At 38.2% G+C, this 19,484-nt stretch overlaps 1 protein-coding gene across 3 annotated transcripts in view; it reads right to left on the reverse strand.

Annotated features, from left to right (window-relative positions):
* The window catches only part of Ttc21b (tetratricopeptide repeat domain 21B), a 77,559-nt gene that overhangs the window by 24,403 nt on the left and 33,672 nt on the right, over positions 1 to 19,484 (reverse strand). For all 3 annotated transcript variants that reach the window (XM_028877201.2, XM_028877924.2, XM_028878614.1), the window contains 9 exons: positions 17,653 to 17,874; positions 16,788 to 17,026; positions 15,292 to 15,364; positions 14,656 to 14,766; positions 13,781 to 13,919; positions 9,002 to 9,108; positions 4,677 to 4,865; positions 3,302 to 3,412; positions 841 to 922 (listed from right to left, as the gene is read on the reverse strand). In XM_028877201.2, the coding sequence (XP_028733034.1) occupies positions 841 to 922; positions 3,302 to 3,412; positions 4,677 to 4,865; positions 9,002 to 9,108; positions 13,781 to 13,919; positions 14,656 to 14,766; positions 15,292 to 15,364; positions 16,788 to 17,026; positions 17,653 to 17,874 (1,273 nt within the window). The remainder of the gene's footprint in view (positions 1 to 840; positions 923 to 3,301; positions 3,413 to 4,676; positions 4,866 to 9,001; positions 9,109 to 13,780; positions 13,920 to 14,655; positions 14,767 to 15,291; positions 15,365 to 16,787; positions 17,027 to 17,652; positions 17,875 to 19,484) is intronic.

The raw sequence follows: 19,484 nt of genomic DNA on the forward strand, positions 1-19,484 counted from the left end.
ATTACTATCCACTTGTCAAAAAGAAGAAGAGACATGCTCCAAAGCAGCCAGTCTACCAACTCAATAACTATCCAGGGTTTGCAACAAATGCTGCTGTTGAGGAACAGAAACCTAGGTGAGAGAAAAGCCATGTGCCCCAAGACGGCTTCTCTAAAGCTTGCAAAAGAAATTCTAATGTTCTAATGTGTGAGGGTAATATGGCCAAGAATAGCCTAACCCTACTCATGAGGAAGCAGATTCTGTGCTTGAAAGAAACAAGATTAGATAATTCCTTCCTAGCACAGGAAATGGGAACAGCTTGAGGTAGACTGAAAACAACACGTGGAATGGGAAGTAGAAAGGGTAGGAAAGCCATGGCGGAGGCCTACGGGAAATAAAGGTAGGTTTGGGCAAAGTGAGCAGGGAGAAAGGAAGTAATTCATGACTGAGCACTGTCACTGCCACACTGGTGACTGGGAACGGACTTCTCTTCCAACTCCTTGTATTTTCTCATTCTAGAAGTGGCATGATCTTAGGTGGGGGGGAAGGAAGGGGATAGGAACGCTAGAAGTTTGAGGAGACAGAAGAAAATGGGAAAAGCAGTTGGAATGGGGAAGTCATTAATGGATACTTCAAGGCAGCCCAGCTAGGCTATGCTCACGATTTACAAAGACCAACAGACAGTGGGGCATTTTCCTGATGGCCACTTGAGCTACCTAGACCCAAGTGTGGAATTAGCAGAGTCAGATTCAATCAATTGCTCCTCCCCAACAGGTGATAAGCTAAAAAGGCAAAACAAAGATAACCTAAAGAGACAGGCAGATGATTACATTTGAACAAAAATACTCTTTGTGCATTTACCTGGTTTGCGTTCTAAAAGCTGCTGCAAGTGGAACACTGCTTGTTCATAGTCCTGTTTTCTGAACATGAGGTCAGCCATCAACTGTAAAGATAAGTTGGTTCTAAAAACAGTACCACATATTTTTATAAAGCATATTCTTTTAAGGAAGACTTAGTACTATAAAAATATTTATGACAAATAGGAGGGACAATTTGCAAAACTAATCAAGCACGCAAACCAGATGGCTCTGTTCACAAATTTTTATTTTTAGCAAAAAATAAAATGTTTCAAGTCGTGGCATAAAAACAAATTTGAAGGGATGGAGAGATGGCTCAGAGTATGTATTGCTCTTGCAGAGGACCCAAGTTCAATTCCCAGCATTTACCATGGGCAGCCTATAACTATTTTAACTCCAGCTCCAGGGTGACCCAATGCCTCTGATCTCCCAGGGCACTGGACTGAAGTGCATGTCCCCTATTACCCTTACAATATAAATAAAAACTATAATCACATATCTATAACACCAATTCAAAGGTTATTCAACATTCCACTGTGCTACTGTAGAAACGTGACTCACTGCAGTAAAGTGACAATAAAAAGATTAAAGAAACCTGTATTTGTTTAGCAGATGTCCTTTTAATATATTATTCTTTCCATGAGTTTTATCTATTCACTTGGAACATTTCCTAAGTTCAATAACAGTCTTTATAATTCCCCCTACTTATTTGTTTTTTCTTGAATTATGGAAAAGTTAACAAAAATGGAAATGTTGTAATTTGCAAAAGCCTCAACAACTAACTGTAGGAAGAGAAGCCTTTTAAGATGCTGTAAGGCATACAAGGACTGAATATTATAATACTGTATAAATCACATTGAAAAGATAGTATAGACAAAATAAAAAATTTTCAGAATAGTGTGGTTGGTGGCACATGCTTATGAAAGCATTTAGGAGGTAGAAGTAGGAGAATTTGGAGCTCAAAGCCAGCCACAGCTGCTTGCAAGATTACACTCACCTTGGGCTTTGTAAAGCCAAGGCTGAAATACAAGAAATCAAATCCTAACATTCCAGCACAATTTTATTTTTATGTTAAGTGAAATTATACCAGATATTTAAATGAGTTCCTGGTTATGTTATATGTTTCAATTACATAATGAACTGTATTGTACAAAAGGAATCACCTCAGATTTGGTCATCAGCAGACCTATGTTTGACTTTCAAGTATCTTCCTGCTACTTTGGGGGCATGACTTTATCAAAGTTACCCAGTAAACTGTAATTTATCAAATATAACATCTGCTAAACAAATACTGGTTCATATTATTGCTCATGCTTCTCTAGCATCATCTAATGTACCATGTCAAATTTTTATAAGTTAAAATTCAAATAACTGGGCACTTAAAGTCAAATATAAAGAAAATTGCTAATGGATGAAGGACAAAATGAAACTTGAACAATTGTATTAAAGCTCAGAGTTTCATATTGCTAAGATAATTTTAGAGGTGAAAACTCTTAGGAGAATACATCATAAAATTATTACAGTTGTAAGTACATCTGGACTGGTATATCTAGACTGTGACACTATTTTGTGGAACACAGACCTCCCCTGTGTTTACAAACATGCATCCACATGTCTAAATGTATGACAACATGAAATCCACTATCCACATGGCACATGCCAATCACCACCAGTTCCTTCCTCTCCTTTCCTGATTATCCAGGGCTTATTTCGCAGCCAATAATGTCTGTTATGCACAGTGAAACAATGAATGCTTCATACTGTGGTATTATGGTACTTTTGGTAAATGAGAGGTCTGTATTGCAATAAACATTATATCTGTCTGGAGTAAAAAAAAAAAAAGATTAAAGAAACCTTAAGTCACATACATTTCAAATGGAAAGCAGGCAAGCGCTGCTGAGATTTTCCGTGTGTCTTAAGCAAGGTGAGTTCTATTCGACTTAGTTGTAATGGTAGTCTTGAATGGGCCTCATACAATGTCATCCACACAAGGTACTGAAAGGCTAAGGAAAGCTTCGACCAGGTAGAAAAGAGACTGTGTGAACAAGCTAGTGATGAAGCGCGGTGGGGTCTGTTTTTTTTTTTTTCTTCTCTTCTGTGACTCCAGAAGTTCTCTTGAAACCTTACATTAGCTCAGAATGTCAAAGCCTGGGTTTAACAAATCTTGTGATGGAAGACCACAGAAATACACCTGTCCAACATGCCCCTTAGGCATAAAGAAAAGTGAACTAGCTCCAAAGGGAAAGCAAAACGTAATCTGGATTTATTGTCATGCCTGTCACGGTATGGCTAATGATCTTTGGCACTGGTTGGTAAACGTGCCCATGTTAGACATACATTATTCTTCATAAGCAAATATTAACAGCACCTCACCATTTAATAACAGTTCTATGGGTCAAATTTTGACAACAGTCCTAACAGAAATAAAACTCAAGTGCCTGAGCAGCAGAGAAGTCCCGACTGACCATGGTGGCTGGTTCATTATCCTGGTCCCTCTGGAGAAGCAGTGCACAGTGCCGCAGGGAGGCATCAAGGTCTTCTTGGGCCAAGTATAATTGGGCCAGTTCCAACATTATCTAGGCAGCAAAAGCAAGATACTCAGACACTGGTTTCAAAATAACATGAATGAAATGTTTGGATAAGATTAAACTTGACTCGTTTTAAAGTTATCACAATAAAAATGTCATGCACAGTGGAGAAGATAAATGATAGGCACATTCATCTCTACTGTCTTTTCAGGAAAAGACTAAAAAGCAGGTGATAACTCACTTGAAAAACAGAGATAAAAGGGATTGCTGATTTAAAGCTGGACACTGCATTACAGTACAAACTTCTCTGAAAAGACCAAGGCATCTCTTTAAACCTGCTTTCTCATTTTAAAGTGAAGAAGGTTCAACTGGTAGACAGTCGCTAAGAATGCTTTTGAGCCAGAACTACTATTTCTACTCTTTCAGTCCCCAGCAGGAAGGGGAACTGCTTGGGTATATCTTACCAAAGACTATTCCAGCAGCAACCACACTGAATTACTGCGGTCACTTTCAGAGTCCTAGCACCAGGGAACCATCAAAACACAGATGCTAAAGTGTACATCATGGCTTACCTAACTGAACCAAACTACCTAGATTGAGATATCTGTGACTAAAAATAGCTTTAAACTGATTATAAAAGCTATTATTAAAATAAAGAAATTGCAGTGTGGTTTACATTAGTTGTTCCACTATAATTTTTGTGTTTGTGAGTGCATATGTGTGTACACATGTGGGTGCACACGAATGGGGGGGGCTGAGTTCAACATCAGGTGTACTACCCTGTCACTTTGTGTTGCACGTTTTGAGATGGTCTTTCACTGAACCTGGAGCTCACCAATTCAGAGGGGCTGACTGTCCAGCAGTCCCCTGATCCTCCTGCTCTGACTTGCCAGTGCTAGTTAGATTAAGGTGTGTGCTGCTGTGCCCAGCCTTTTTACACAGCTTCTTGGCGGTGGCAAGGGATCAACTGAAGTCCTTATTCGTGTGTGGCAAGCACTTCCCTGATGGTGCAAACTCTGCAGCCCCTCCAATGTAAGGCGTCCTCAGGTATTTTGTCTGATTTTGCATTGCTGGGGACTGAACCCAGAGCTTGGCACATGCTAGGCAAGCAATCTACTGTGGAGCTCTACTCCCAGCCCCATATGCATTCTGAAAGTTTTCTAGAAACAGTATTTTTTTTTTTTAAAAAAACCCTGTTTTTTGATACATTTATTGTCAAATATTCTTTATTAATAATCATATAAGGCTTCTACATCTGAGCAAATTAGATGGTACCTGGAATAAAAAGAACTTAAAATTTTGTAATACTGACCTTACTATCTGTTTCACAATGTACCAGGGCCTCTCTATAAAATGTAATTGCTTTTTCATAGTCTCGCTGAGCAGCAGAGTGTTTTGCAATCTCTGCACAAATTTCAGCTGCAAAGTGCTTCTGTGAGGGAACTGCATCTGGCTGCTCCATCTGAACTCGCTTCAATATCCGAGCCTGCAGTTCTCGAGCCTAGAAAACAGTTAAGCATTAAAAAATGAGAAAGGACCAGGAAAGGAAAAGAAGCAATTTTCAACAGGTCATGTAACAGTATAATTTTATAGTAAGATTTATATGAGCACTGATGGTCTGTGACATAACCACCCCCAAAAGAGCCTTATTATGATCTCAAACATACAGCTGCTTGCAAACCAGCCAGCAGGCAGTATCTGTCCAACCAAAGTACTGCAATATGGAGTCTTTTTCTATGTTATAGGGATGAACACAGGGAAAAATATAGGAAGATCACTAGATGCTATTAGTAAATAATTATAAATGCTAAATGTTTACTACATTAATGAAATGCAATAATACAATTAAATGTTGATAGATTATAAGTAACATGTATATTACGTGCTGATAGCTTATGAATTAATCAAATATTTTTCTAAAAAAAAAAATATCAAAACCCAACCAGGCTGTTGAATGTAGCTTTTCCACTCTTGGGAATGTATCAAGGATTTATTTAGAAGGGATAGAAACAAAACACAACAACTAATTACCCACTGTAAAGAAATATCTGTGTTACAAGATAGAATATCTAAGAAAGAAATGGTAGCAATAAAATGCCCTTGAGGGAACCTAATGTACTGATGTGCAATCACCTGTCAGTGTGTATAAACATGGACCTATGCTGAGCACAGACACCCTAGAACAAGGTGTCCTCACCTACATAACAATAGTAAGTAGATTGTTAGAATGGAAAGATGTCTTTTTATCCATACTTCTGGTATGTAGAACATTAATAAATGGGAGAGATTGCCTATTCTTTAGTGCTTAACAAGTAAAATCGAACCATGATTTATTGACAATCATTCACTGTGACACATTTAGTAAATAGTGAGTGCCTGTTATACACCACACATTAGGCTGTACACAGGGCACTGTTTCAAGGACTCCTGCCAAAATGTTGGTTGACAATTTATATTTGATGAGTATGATTTACAACATTTCAAAATTTTCATTTTTGAATCACCAGTTTAGAGGGTTATAATAGTCTTTTGGAAATGAAAGGATGATAAAACATGAATGTACATAGTATACAGCAAAGATTCTCTTTGATGCAATTTATATTTGATTATATAAATATGTATTTATGCATGCATGTATATTTCTGATATATAATTTTACTGTGCTAAAACATGTTCCATCTCTCTGGCTCTACCCTGTTTTGCATACAGTAAGAAAGAAAAAATGAAAAAGAAAGAACAAACTATTTGCAACAGAGGCAACTTCCCAAGAATAGCTTCCTTTACCCATCAAGGTATGTGTTGTAGAATATTATTTTAAGATGTGTTACATTTGTTTATGCTGTGGAACATTTGTTTAATGATGCAAAGATGTGTCACATTCTTTTATGTTGCATTTCTTTAACTCTATGAAGCTGTGTTACTTTGCCTGTCTAAAACACCTGATTGTCTAATAAAGAGCTGAACAGCCAATAGTGAGGCAGGAGAAAGGATAGGCAGGGCTGGTAGGCAGAGAGAATAAATAGGAGAAATCCAAGAGTAAGAAGAGAGATCAAGGCACGAGAGAAGGTGGAGGACATTAGGGGCCAGCCACCCAGCCACCCATGGAGTAAGAGTGAACGTAAGATTACAGTATTAAGAAAAGAAAAAATCCCAGAGGCAAAAGGCAGATGAGATAATTTAAAGTTAAGTAAAGCTGACAAGAAACAAACCAAGTTAAGGCTGGGCATTCATAAGAAAGAATAAGTCTCCATGTATGATTTTTGGGAGTTGGATGGCGGGCCCCCCAAAGGAGCAGAGTAAGAACAACCAACTACATTTTGGCGTTCCAATGTGGGGCTAGAGTAAAAGAAAAGTGAACTACAGGTACAAACTGGAATGCTTTGAACCGTGGAGACAGCCTCAGTTTATACTTGCTTATCTATCTGATTATTAACATTGCCCTCTTTTTTCTTTTATTTTTTAAAGAGATTCTCTCGGTAGCAGAGGCCGAGATGTCCAATACCAAGGCACAGCATCAAGTAAGGGCTTCTTTCTCTGCCGTCTTATGGCCAAAGGGGAAAGGTCAGAGCAGAGGAGGCTGAGATGAAGCTTCAATGCTGGCAGCAGTGGATGCATAGTCTGAACTGGCCATCCCCTATTAGATTGCTGACTACCCAGGCTGTCGTTGGAAAGCCTTCATCCAGTGATTGATAGAGTGATTGACGGAGGCAGATTCAGAGAACCAGAGCCAAACACTGTGTGGGAGGAGGGGTTGTAGGAAATGGGGGACGGGGGAGGGGCAAGGGCAGGAGGGGGGAATGTCAGAACATCCTGACAACCAGGGAGCCTGCATGGGACTGACCTAGGCACTCTGCATATATGTGACAGTTGTGTAGATTGTTCTATATGTGAAACTCCTGGAAATGGGAGCAGGGGCTGTCCAGGGTGCTTTGCCTGGCTCGTTGGAACCTATTCCTCATGCTGGAGTTCCTTGCCCAGCTTTAAAACAGGAGGAGGTGCTTGGTCTTAGAGCTGCTTTGCTGACCCATGGGAGGCCTTCCCCTTTCTGAGTGATTCCGGAGGAGGGGTGAACTGCGGGTCATGCAGAGAGAAGGAGAGGGGAGGGGAGCTGTGGTTGAGATTTAAAATAAATAATAAATAAATAAATAAATAAGAAAGAAAGAAAGAAATAGAATAGTATATGTATTAAGAAGGAAACTGCTTTTTTATTCCTAATGAAGTACCGTCATGTGGTAAAAAGCCAGCACTGAATAAAACCAGAGAAAAAAGGGTATTTCATTACTAATATCAACAAGAATAAATCCATGTATGAATATTAAAAAAGAATTAAAATATCAAGACTATGAAACATTTTTTATAGCAGATACAGGCAATCAGAACATTTATTGTACTTGACAATTGAACAAATTATTTTAAAAACATGAGCATGTAAGCTGACAAAAGAGGAAGTTTAAAATGGTCAGTGTGAAATCTCTTAAAGTTGTTGAATTAAAATATAGTTTCCATAAAGGCAGTGGTGAGACTATAGTAGTTTCAAAACTTAAGTGGTCTCAACTTTAACAAACAGTATTCTTACAGACTTTTCTCTAATGAACCCAATGAAGAAAATCTGAACAAAATGTCAGAAAACATCTTTAAATAATGGCAAAATCACTTAGAAATTGACATTTATTTCAAAAATATAAGGATTGATTAATATCTGAGCGTTACCTTAATATACCACATTAATAGACAAAATAAAATGGCATATAACCATCTTGATAGAATGACTTTCATTTTCTTATTAAAAATTGTTAGTAAATAAGAAATTGAAAAAAAATGACTGAAAGCCATTTAACTACTTAAGAAAACAACAAAAATGTAAAACTTCTACTTTGAAAACCACAAAATATTAGGAAAGATTTATGGTGATATTTTATTTGTACTGAAATGTGATTTTATTTGTATGTTAATAAATAAAGTTGCCTGGGGGGTCAGAGCTAATAGCAAGCCATAGCAGAAGCCAGGTGGTGGTGGGGGTGGTGGTGGTGGTGGTGGTGGTGGTGGTGGTGCACACCTTTAATCCAGATCACATGACAGGCAGATCTCTCTGTGTTCAAGGATATAGCCAGCATAGAGACACACGCCTTTAATCTCATTATCAACCATAGAAGACCTGGAGGTCTGTATAGACAGGCAGTGATGAGGAGGTCATGTGGTTGGGTTTACAATCAATGAGAAGGCAGAACAGAAAGTCAGTAAAAAAAACAGATACACAGGAAGTAAGGTCTCTTGCTGAGGGGAAGGACAGCAGTAGTAGTGAAGGGTAAGAAAGGTTTTTAGCTCTTAGCTATTGCTCTGACCTCTTGGGCTCTCAAGTCTGCATTTGGCTCTGTGTTTCTATTTTAATAAGATGGTTACATCTACAAAGATTAAAGATCAAAGTAAGTGAGAAATTAAGCACTGAGTTCATAACACTTCCCTAGTTTTTTAGGCTGTAGAACAGAAATAAAATGGTGAAGAGTCCTTAACTGTTAGAATGGCAGTGTTTTATGTGGACCACCTTTAGGCACTGATACGTCCTCTGTAACTATTGGGTCCACAGGGAGTATTTTCAGCCGGTCTCCCGACTCTCTGCCCATAGTCCACACACTGTACCTGCTGTAATGCAGCAATCGCATCGCTGGGTCTTTCCATTTTAGAGTAAACTTTTGCTAGAAGGACTTGGGAACGCCCATCCTCCATGAGAGCTGACAATTCAGTTACTAAGAATGGAATGCAAAGGGGATAGTGTCATTTTAAATAAATGTCTCTATTTCTCTACATTAAAAAACCGGTCTTAAAAAAACATTTTGACAGTAAATAGTAACTTAAAATTTTATAAAGTTAAAGTATAACAAAATCATAAGAAAAGATTTAGGATAGTAATTGGCTGGAAGAAAACGTAGAGAACTGAACAGTAATGAGCATTCGTTTTTAGACACTTATTAGCAGGTAATCTCATCACTCACGTCAAGATTGCAATTTTCCTTTTTTCAGTCTGTAAAAATGTCTGATGAAGCCATTAAAATAGAATAGTCTCTGCATACAATTAAGGAATTGCTTTTTTTATTCTTAATCAATTACCATCATTAAGGGCACAAACTATAATGTCAACAGGTCTGGTTTCTAGTCTAGGCTCATCTCTAGCTAACTATGGAATCTTTCCCCCTGTAGAATAATATTCCCTACTTAGCATAAAAGTGAAACTTCAAATAAGTCCGATAAATAATCCAAACAATGTGGCACGCAATGATCTAAGGAATACTTTCCTAAATGAGGATAAAGTCAGTTTGTTTGCACCATTTATGGAGTATACAATCCAGGCCACATTCTGCTATATACCCCCTGCACGTAGGTCAGAGCACTATTTAGAGGAGTTGGTTCTCTCCTTTTCTCACATGGATCCAGGAGTTCAATCTCAGGTTGTCAGGCCTAGCAACAGGCACCTTGACCTGCTGAGCCATCTTGCTGGCTCAATCAGTTTAACAATTCCACCTGTTGAAGTAGTGCTTTGTTTTATAATTAATTAACAAATTTGATTAACAAAAACTCAGCCTAGCATGAATAAGTTTCCAAAATTTGTCATGGTTACTTTAGAGGTACGAAAAGCTGGGAAGTGGGCGGAAGTGACAAATAGAGACAATGTGGAATGCACAGAAGCTGGAGTCTTCGCTCTGGCCTAATTAGAGGGCCAGAGTGGCAGGGCTGTGAAAGTAATGTGGCTGGATTTACAGAAAAGCTTCAGATCACGTCTGGATTCAGAGAGGCTGCAGCAGTTGAACACTGAAGCCGGCCTGACTGGTGGAGGCAGGGAGGCTGCAGTCAGGCCGGCCAGCTAGCTACCATCCCAATCCAGGAGAAGCCAACGGGGACAGAAAGCAGTGGAAACTGAGATGTGGGAGCAGTGAGACTCAGAAATGAGTCATCAGCTATTTAAACAGAATGAAAAGGCAGAAGCCAAGATTTTGGTTCTTACCCACTAAGAAGGAAAATAAAGTTGTAATGAATGAGAGGAGGAGGGTCCCATGCAGAAAACACTTAGATGTATTAAGAATTTAGGCGTCGCCACCACTCGGGAGGCAGAGGCAGGCGGATCTCTGTGAGTTCGAGGCCAACCTGGTCTCCAAAGCGAGTTCTAGGAAAGGCGCAAAGCTACACAGAGAAACCCTGTCTCAAAAAAACCAAAAAAAAAAAAAAAAAAAAAAAAAAAAAAAAAAAAAAAGAATTTAGGTTTAGCCAGAATAAATTAAAGACGTATGTTAGAAATCAGGTACTTGTATTTATAAGCTGTGGAAACCTGTATATATGTAGGAATGTGAGCTGTAGACTGCTGATTTAAAAAAAATAGGAACAATTTAAAGCTAATTAATACAGTAACACGAAATGTGTATAAAGGTACATTAGTCTGCCTCAGGCTGTGTTGAACAAACATTCATTAAGCTTTTACTACATAAACACAACACAGTTAACTTATATAAAATACATACTGTATTTTCCCTACAACCTTAGGCCCTTTGGTGTCAGCAGTGAGATCTGACTGAGCAATGCACACTGTTCGGCATGAGTGAGAAATCACACAGTAAATGGATCCTTAATTGGGAGGATTTATGGGACAACTTCATTAAAACTAAACTAAGACCATCTGGGAGTATTAGAAAGCTTAGGGTAGACTCCTCTTACAGATGGAAACTTACATAGTGTTAGCAAAAGAAAATCAATGGAACGAAATTAAGTTTCCTATAGAGTCACATATATGGGACTTACTGTGAACTAAAGTTGGTATTTGAAAAAGCAATTAAAGCTGACTATCCATTTTGAAGATAATATAGAAAAAGATTTTATGTAGTTTAAAGTCCTTAATTCAAAATAAAGACAAAAAGGCCAAGTAACATCCCATAAGACTTTTATAACATGGTTATGACAGCTTTTTCACAAAATAAAGTAACAAAGAAACCAAAGAAGAAAGATGGTCTGATTTGATATACGGTATGACACAATAAAAAACAAAAGCAAAAAAAAAAAACTAAAACAAACAAACAAACACCAGCCCCAGCAAGATCGTCTATCACAAAAATGAATTTGGGCAGCTGAGAAACGATTGGCATGAATTCTAGGCCAGCCTGGGCCTATAGGAGATCATCCTTCCCTTGAAACAAAGCAACAAAAAAGAATGAAACAATATTCAATTCTAGTAAGAACACAGAGGTATATAAACCAAAATCATACCACAGTTTTTTTAAATTTTTCTTCAAATACTAATCAATACAAACACACAATATTCTGTGATTTTAAGGCACATTGGGATGCATAATTTTGAAACAGAATACTATATTTGCAAATAAGGAAAGAAATAAGATGAAAACTCAATAGTATAGAATTATACATATACTATAAATACATATACCATAGTCTAGTGTGCACAGCCATTCCCCAGTACCTGGGGGACTGGTTTTGAGCACTTCCATCCAATACCTAAATCCATGGGTGTGCAAATCCTTTATGTAAGTGATGTAGTGTTTGCACAAAACATTCACGTGTCCACTGATATCATCTAAATCATCGTTAGATTACTAATAACACCCAACATAATGGAAATGTTATATAAATATCTCTTCTACCGTGCTGGTTAGGGAATAATGACAAGAAAAATGTCTCTACATGTTCAGAACAGGAACAACCTTTCCTTGAAATATTTATGACCCATGGTTGGCTGGGTCTGTGGATTCCAGAATGTCAACTGTAACTGTGTGTGCATCAGAATAGAGACATGAGTAGGCCGACTTAGGAAAATATGCAGGTGGCTAATTGGAGTTTTCTCTGGTGAGTGGGAGAAAGCAAGGCTTTCACTTACTTCAGCAATCTTTAAACTCTGAGAGGAATAAGCACTGCATTTTACTAAAAATTGAAAGTCTTAAAAAAATAAACTTGCACACTTGTAAAAACGCAATGTGAAAATACTGGAAAAAAAATCTCTACGCACAAATGTTTTCCCAGCATGTATTCTTAAGAAATATAAGCAAGTACTCGGGGAGATGGTTCAGTGGTAAAGATGGCTGCTGCCATGTCTGACAAACTGAGTTCAATGCCTGGGATATACTTCCCCGAGTTGTCCTCTGACCTCAACACTACTCAGTGGCATGAGAGCACACCTGCAATACACATTATAAACCCAAAGAGGAAAGAAATGTAAAAATTTAAAATGCAACCGTACACCAAGGATTAAGATATAAGTGTATTAGTTGTAATGTGGTTTATGGTGCCAATATGGGAAAACAAACATAAATGCTCAATAATATTAGTAAAATAAAAATATTACCAAGTTATAAAACATTAATGCTATTTGATCAAATGGTATGAATGTAATGGTACCAACATATATTTCCTCATATTGTATACAGAGAAAACAGCTGAATAGGTAATACATTTTTTTGAAAAGGAAACTCACAAAGACCATATTTATATAAAAACACAAACAAATGCATAGAGAATATATATTTAATCACATTCTACCTATATGGAACATAATGTCAGCAGAATTTATGGAAAAACAGTTGACTTAATGCATTACTATACTTTTATAATGCCTGCATTTTTTTTGTATGCATGTGTTTGTATGTGTGCATGTGTGTATCATGTAGAGGCCAGAGTCAATGTCAGGGCCATTCTTCACCCTACCTTTGAGGCAGGGTCTCACTGAACCTGGAGCTAGATAATTTGGTCACAGTGTCTGGCCAGTATCAGATATGAATGCTGTCCCTGCCTCCCCATCTCTAAGTTTATAGGCACAGGGTGCTGGGCTTCTTAAGATTTTTTTGTTTTTGTTTTTTTTAATATCAATTCAAGGGGTCCAAACCCAGGTCATCATCGAAGTTCTTTAGCAATGGGCCTATCTCTGCAACCCCTCAAGATGCTTGAATTCTTTAAAAAAAATTCGTATTTTTACAAGTCAAGATTATAAAAGTGGCCGGGTGGTGGTGGCACATACCTTTAATCCCAGCACTCGGGGAGGGAGGCAGAGGCAGGTGGATCTCTATGAGTTCAAGGCCAGCCTGGGCTACAGAGTGCATTCAAGGAAAGGCTCCAAAGCTACACAGAGAAACCCTGTCTCAAAACAAACAAACAAGATAAAATACCAATAATTGTAATTTATATATATTTATATCATTTTGGGAATTACGATCTTTTATAACACAATGAACTATGTATTAAATTTATTATTAGATAATAAATACCCATTTGGCAGAGTTGAGTTCTGAAAGAAGAAAAATACATGTGAATTCATATAACCAACTGCATGTAAAAATATCAAGAAAACCAATATATAATTAGGTATTATAAAAATAAATAGACCAGATTTATCAAGCAAACTTTTTTCTATCAGAATGACTTTCATACCAGGTTCATGAGCTAGAGAGTGCTGGAGAACTTTCTCTGCTTTCTCATACAACTTCAGCCTTAATAAGAGCTCAGCCAGGTCATAGCAAAGGCAATTCTGTTGTCCACTTTTCAGAGCAGCTTCATAATAGGTGATTGCCTAAACAAAGTCCATTTCAGTTAGGGCTTTAAAAAGCACAGAAATTTCATACATCCCAGGCATAAGGCATACTGATAACTAGAAATAATATATGAAGAACTGTAGGCATATATTCGTGCTGTCAGAGAAGTAGGCTGCTTTTCTTAAGAGAATCATAGAATACAGAGCAACCAGCATTTTCTTACAATAAAGGAATAATGAACAATACTTGGCAAAAAATGTAGAGATTATTCTAGAGGTCAGCAAGCCTTCTTAAACACATTTGCTTTCCTAGTAGGTGTACATATACTTAACAATGACAAGGCATAGCACAAGAACACACCAATCAAGGGAAACACTTTATCCCTACTAGAAATCAAAACACAACCTCCTTGAAGCTTATAGCTTGACCACACTGGCACAGCAGAAAGGAAAGTGACTTTGCTACCTTACATAACAAAGGAGAGGTGGGATTAGGGACTTGAGGACCATTATTTGGTTGCAGAGACTGAGAAGAAGCTTAAAGGACTGCTAGGGTCAAAACAATCTTCATAAAAGGCAGCACTGAAGAAAGCAGGTCACTGAGAAAATCTGACAGGACACAAATACCAGTTTGCACACATGAACGTGGAGCTTAAAATCACCAAAGATGCGGAAGGTGGCTGCTGCTGCTGCTGCTGCTGCTGCTGCAGACTTCTCTACAGCAGGTCTAGATCAACTTGATCCAACAGACGTACTGACATTATGGCGCAGTTACCTTTGAGTAATTGTGAGTTTTGACAAGCGCTTTCCCAATTTTTCTTGCCAGTGTTCCATCTTTTGGGTTCTGATTTAATGCTTGCTCATAGGCCACTATGGCTTCTTCCGGCTAACATTGTCAGAAACAAATGACCAACATTAACAAACAGTTTAAGTGGATCCTTTAAAGACCAACATTTCCATAACTAAGGCCCTCCAACGTGGAATACTTTAATACAGTATATACTGAAGAACATAAAAGTAAACAATTCTAGATAGAAGACGGAAAGTGGGCCAGATATTCATCACTGTAATCATACCCACAATGACCACACTCTTGACTATAGCAACTTTGCATTTCCTGACAGTCACTATAACTGTCAGTAGATCTCTCTCCACCCTTCTGTTTAGAGGAAACTCCTGACATTCTCCTAGCAACATTTCTATTGCAGATAAGATCGCTGAGTTAAGTCTCCATGTTAAAAACATGGTGGAACCTAACCTTTTATTGCAATCACTAGAATTAAAATATTAAACGATGAAAAAGCTAAGTTCCTTTTAATAGAAAGTTATACTAATTATAAAGTTCTACATTTAAAAAAATATTTTTAAAATATTTTAAAAAATTTGAGTTCAGTAGACTTAGAAATTTTACCTCTTGGATGTTCATATATGCATCACCAAGGAGCAGAAAGGACCGGGGACTGGGCATTCTTTCAGCAATTTCTCTGGAAATTAGACCAACTTTACTTAGTATATTGAATACAGGTAACATTTACAAACCAGTAAGATAAACTGATGGCATGTTTATCTCAAGTATACAGTAGCCTTCAGAATATTGCCAGTAGTGATATCTTGCTAACATGTATACTTTTCCTGCTACATCACAATGCACTTTTCAATGACTCTTTACATTTTCTGACATGCAGGAGGAGAGTAATGGTAGACAGTAAACATTCAAACTCTTGTTGTCTGGAGGATTCCTTAACAGGAGGAAGGCACTGTGTGGTCCACCTGAGCTCTCACCTTCAGGGTGAGAATTAGTGGATGAATTACCTCCAAACCACCACATCTTCTGCTCCAGCATCTGCTGCTTGTTTATTTGCAACAAGTAGATGACTGAGATCTTCCTGCTTCACCCCACCCCCAAGTGCTACAATGACAAGTCTGCACCACCATGCTTGGCTTACTGCTCAGCTTTAAACATACCTTACCTAAGCATTTAAAACTTCTATGATAAAGCTAATTACTATTCCAACTTTATAGATGCTGCTAAGAGTGCGTGTCCATAGCTAATCTGTCAGATTTGCCTGAAACCAAACCAGGCTTTTTGTTATTACATCACAGCACATCCAGAAGAAACTAAACCTTTTGGTTCCTGTTTTTGGAGACAAGAGTATTGCTATACAGCCTCACTGGCCTGAAACTCTTACATAGGGCAGGCTGCTCTCAAAGTCACAGCAATCCTCCTGCCTCAGGCTGCTTAGTGCTATAAGCCACCATACTGGATGTAGAAGCATGATCCCGACATTTAAACCCTCCCCATCAGAAGGCACTGGTTTCTCAGAATACTCAATACTTACTAAGAATTTGAGTAACATGTTTGGTTAGATTGTTGGATACGTTGATGAGTGAGGACTGACTCAGTCTGCTCACTTAGTCACACACACACAGTATGTTTGTGTGGCTACCGTTTTGTTTGTGGCAAAGAACAGCAACATGTATGCACCGTGTCCCAGTAACTCTTAGGGCCTCATGTGACAAAGCTATTGTTCACTCAAAAGGAAGAGGTGAATCACAACTTGGAGTTTGGAGCACATTAACTTACAATTTTCCTCTTCTACAATAAATATGCCAAGTATTAAATATGCTGGATTGTTGCTATATAATGTGGTTATTAGAGTATATCTAACTCTTGCCTTTTCTTTCCACAAACAAAAGAGTCAGAGCTAAAAGGAACATTGATGAGGGTATTTCAGAAAATACTAGGCCATGCACTGAAGCAACAGTAGTTCTATTTAGGGTAAGCACCTTGGTGAGAGTGGTCATGGGCAGGACCACCTCCAAGAAAAGACCCGTGACATGAAAAAGACAGAATGTCAATGTGAGGGTTAATTTCAGGAGGAAATGTGCCATTAAGTAACAACTTACCTGTAACAGGTGATATATAACATTTTCTCTTTTCTATGCTTCAGGTAAATATCTGCCATTTTTTCTTTGGCCTCTATAAAATAAGGCTGTTCAGTTGTGACATTTCGAAGCATGCTTAATGCACGCTCCGTATCTCCTTGAGCCAGAGCCAGGTCTGCATTAGCAATAGTGACACGTAATTCTTCACATGTTCCAGAAAACTCATGGATGGCATCTTGTAAAACCTTTGCTGCCTCGTGCTGTAAAGAAAAAAAATGAAAGACTCCTATAAAATAGGCAACCAATTACCCCAGAGAGGAGCCTCATCTACCAAAACACAATGATGTCAGTACATTCATGGTATTTACAAAAATAAACGGATAGATTTTTAAGTGAAGTCTTTAAGTTTAAAGAGACCAAAACCAGTTGAGGCTATAAATATTAGTTAAGTGGCTGTTTTTTTACAACCAGGATGACAGCAGTTGCTATACAGAGTTACTACTATTCTGGAACAGAATCGTAAATTACATGATTACATTTCATGGTGATCAACATAGGTAGGCACACTGAAAAATCCATCCAGGGTCAAATTACATTTAATTTCTAGGCACTAGCAAGATGCACACATTTTACTGAAAGGCTAGGAAAAAGTGAGTTGCTAAATTTTGACAGTTGGCCAAGGGACTAATTCTGGCTTTTTGATTTTCTATATGTATATCATATACATCTATGTAGAAAATTATTCAAGTAGAATTACATATTCATATATTACATATTACACAGGAGAGGAAGGTATTAGTACATACATGTGCACACATGCACATACCACACACCACACCCCCACACACATCCACACCCCCCAAAGCTCCAATCTGCGTTAACTTACCTGTTCCCCATTTAAGCGGTGAACCTCCACCAACTCCAGGAAGATGGATAAACGGTGGCTGGCATCCACCTCAGTTCTGTGCTTTGACTTTGAGGAGGCTCTACTTCTCCTCATTCCTGGGAGGTTCATTGCCATGTGCAGAGTTTTAATTGCTTCTGCTACTTCTCCCATTTTCTTTTGTGACTGTGCTTTGATTAAATGGTATAATGGGTAATCTCTCACCTGAGAAAAAAATTAACAATAGTTCTCAGGAGTGTCCACAATGGAAAACCAGAGTTTACAACCCACCAAATATGTCATAGAATTCTTGAGTATAGTTCATTTGTGATCATATCCACAAAGTCTGTTTCTGACCTTATTTATTCACTTCCTAATCATAATTTTAAGTTAAAATTATATTAGAAAGGATTTGCAAATTAAAAAAACCTCACATATTGAAATTACCCAGACCCAAATACTATACATGTCAATCAACTATGTAAAAGTTTAATCATATTAACTCTAACATTCAGGAAAACTGTTACTTCAGCATCCTCCTGAATGTCAAAGAGGTTGAACAACTAATGTAAACAATACATCCTAAAATTTGAACTTTCAGTAAAGGGATATCTTTATTTGAGGCTCCTCTAGTAGTGATATGCCTCTTAGATTTCTAAAAAAGAGTCTGCATTTCTATTTTTTTTTACTTTTAATACTAGAAGTCTCAAGGTGCTTTCATTAAACATTGGCCTTCCCTTTTCATACTCCCCTAAACACAAAGTAAAGAATCTTCCATCTGTATTTCAGCTGTAAACAGTATATAGAGAGCGTAGAGGGGACTAATTGAATGAGTAATAAAGAGAAGCCAAAGGGGATGACCCTGGGTGTAATGGTGGGGAAACTACCAAAGACCGGAGGAGCCTTAGTCCTCCAGCAGCTGGAGGCTGTGCACCCGGGGACTGGACTGAACACTCACACCTACTCCTCTCCCAGAGACAGATGAACACAGCACTGGGTGCATCTACATCTAGAGCCCTACTGTCCCAAGACAAAGAAGCAATAGTTCTGGCTTCTTATTTAGAACTTGAATTCTCTGTAGTGGGTAGCTGTTCCAGCTTTGACCTGGAAGTACTACCCCTCACTGAGGCTTCTGGTAACTATCACACCTATGAGGTGGGGCCGAGACAGGAGCCCTTAAGACCTGAGATCCAGATGTGCCAGCTCTCTTGGTTCCTGGATCCTAGATGCTGGAGGTAGACCGAGCAGAGTTCTCTAGAGAACACCACTGGACTGCACTTCACCTCTCCTGGGCCCTGTAACCTATCCCTTTACTTGTAAGTTACCCCACAAAATAAACCTCCCTTTTAACTATGTGGAGTTGCCTTAATATTTCCAACAATAATTCTCTAGCTCATTTCATGGTTTTCCCCCAGAATGGAGTGAATCACCAATTTGAGGCTTTCTTCCACAAGTCTAAAATAGTGCTGGAAGCATCTAATGTTCAGAGAAAATGACTGAAATTTCCTGGATAGTAAGAGATGTCTTTGTAGCTTCAAACCATATAATATTCATTTCCAAAATCAGTGTGTATTATTTGACGATGAATCTAAAAAGAGATTATGGGAAAACAACTGTAAGAGGTTGTGGTAGTTCCCACCTGTACTCCTAGCACTTGGGAGGTTGAGGCAGGAGGATTGATATAAGTTTGTGGACAGCAGTCTACAAAGTGAATTCCAGGCCAGTTTGACCTACAAAGAAAGATACTACCTCTAAAAAAAGCAGAAAAGGAAAGAAAAAGAAAAAGGAAAGCAAAGTCCAATAAGAAAATGGGCAGTAACATTATATTAACCTTC

This window comes from Peromyscus leucopus, chromosome 4, assembly GCF_004664715.2.
Source record: "Peromyscus leucopus breed LL Stock chromosome 4, UCI_PerLeu_2.1, whole genome shotgun sequence".
In the NCBI taxonomy this organism is placed as follows: Eukaryota; Metazoa; Chordata; class Mammalia; order Rodentia; family Cricetidae; genus Peromyscus; species Peromyscus leucopus.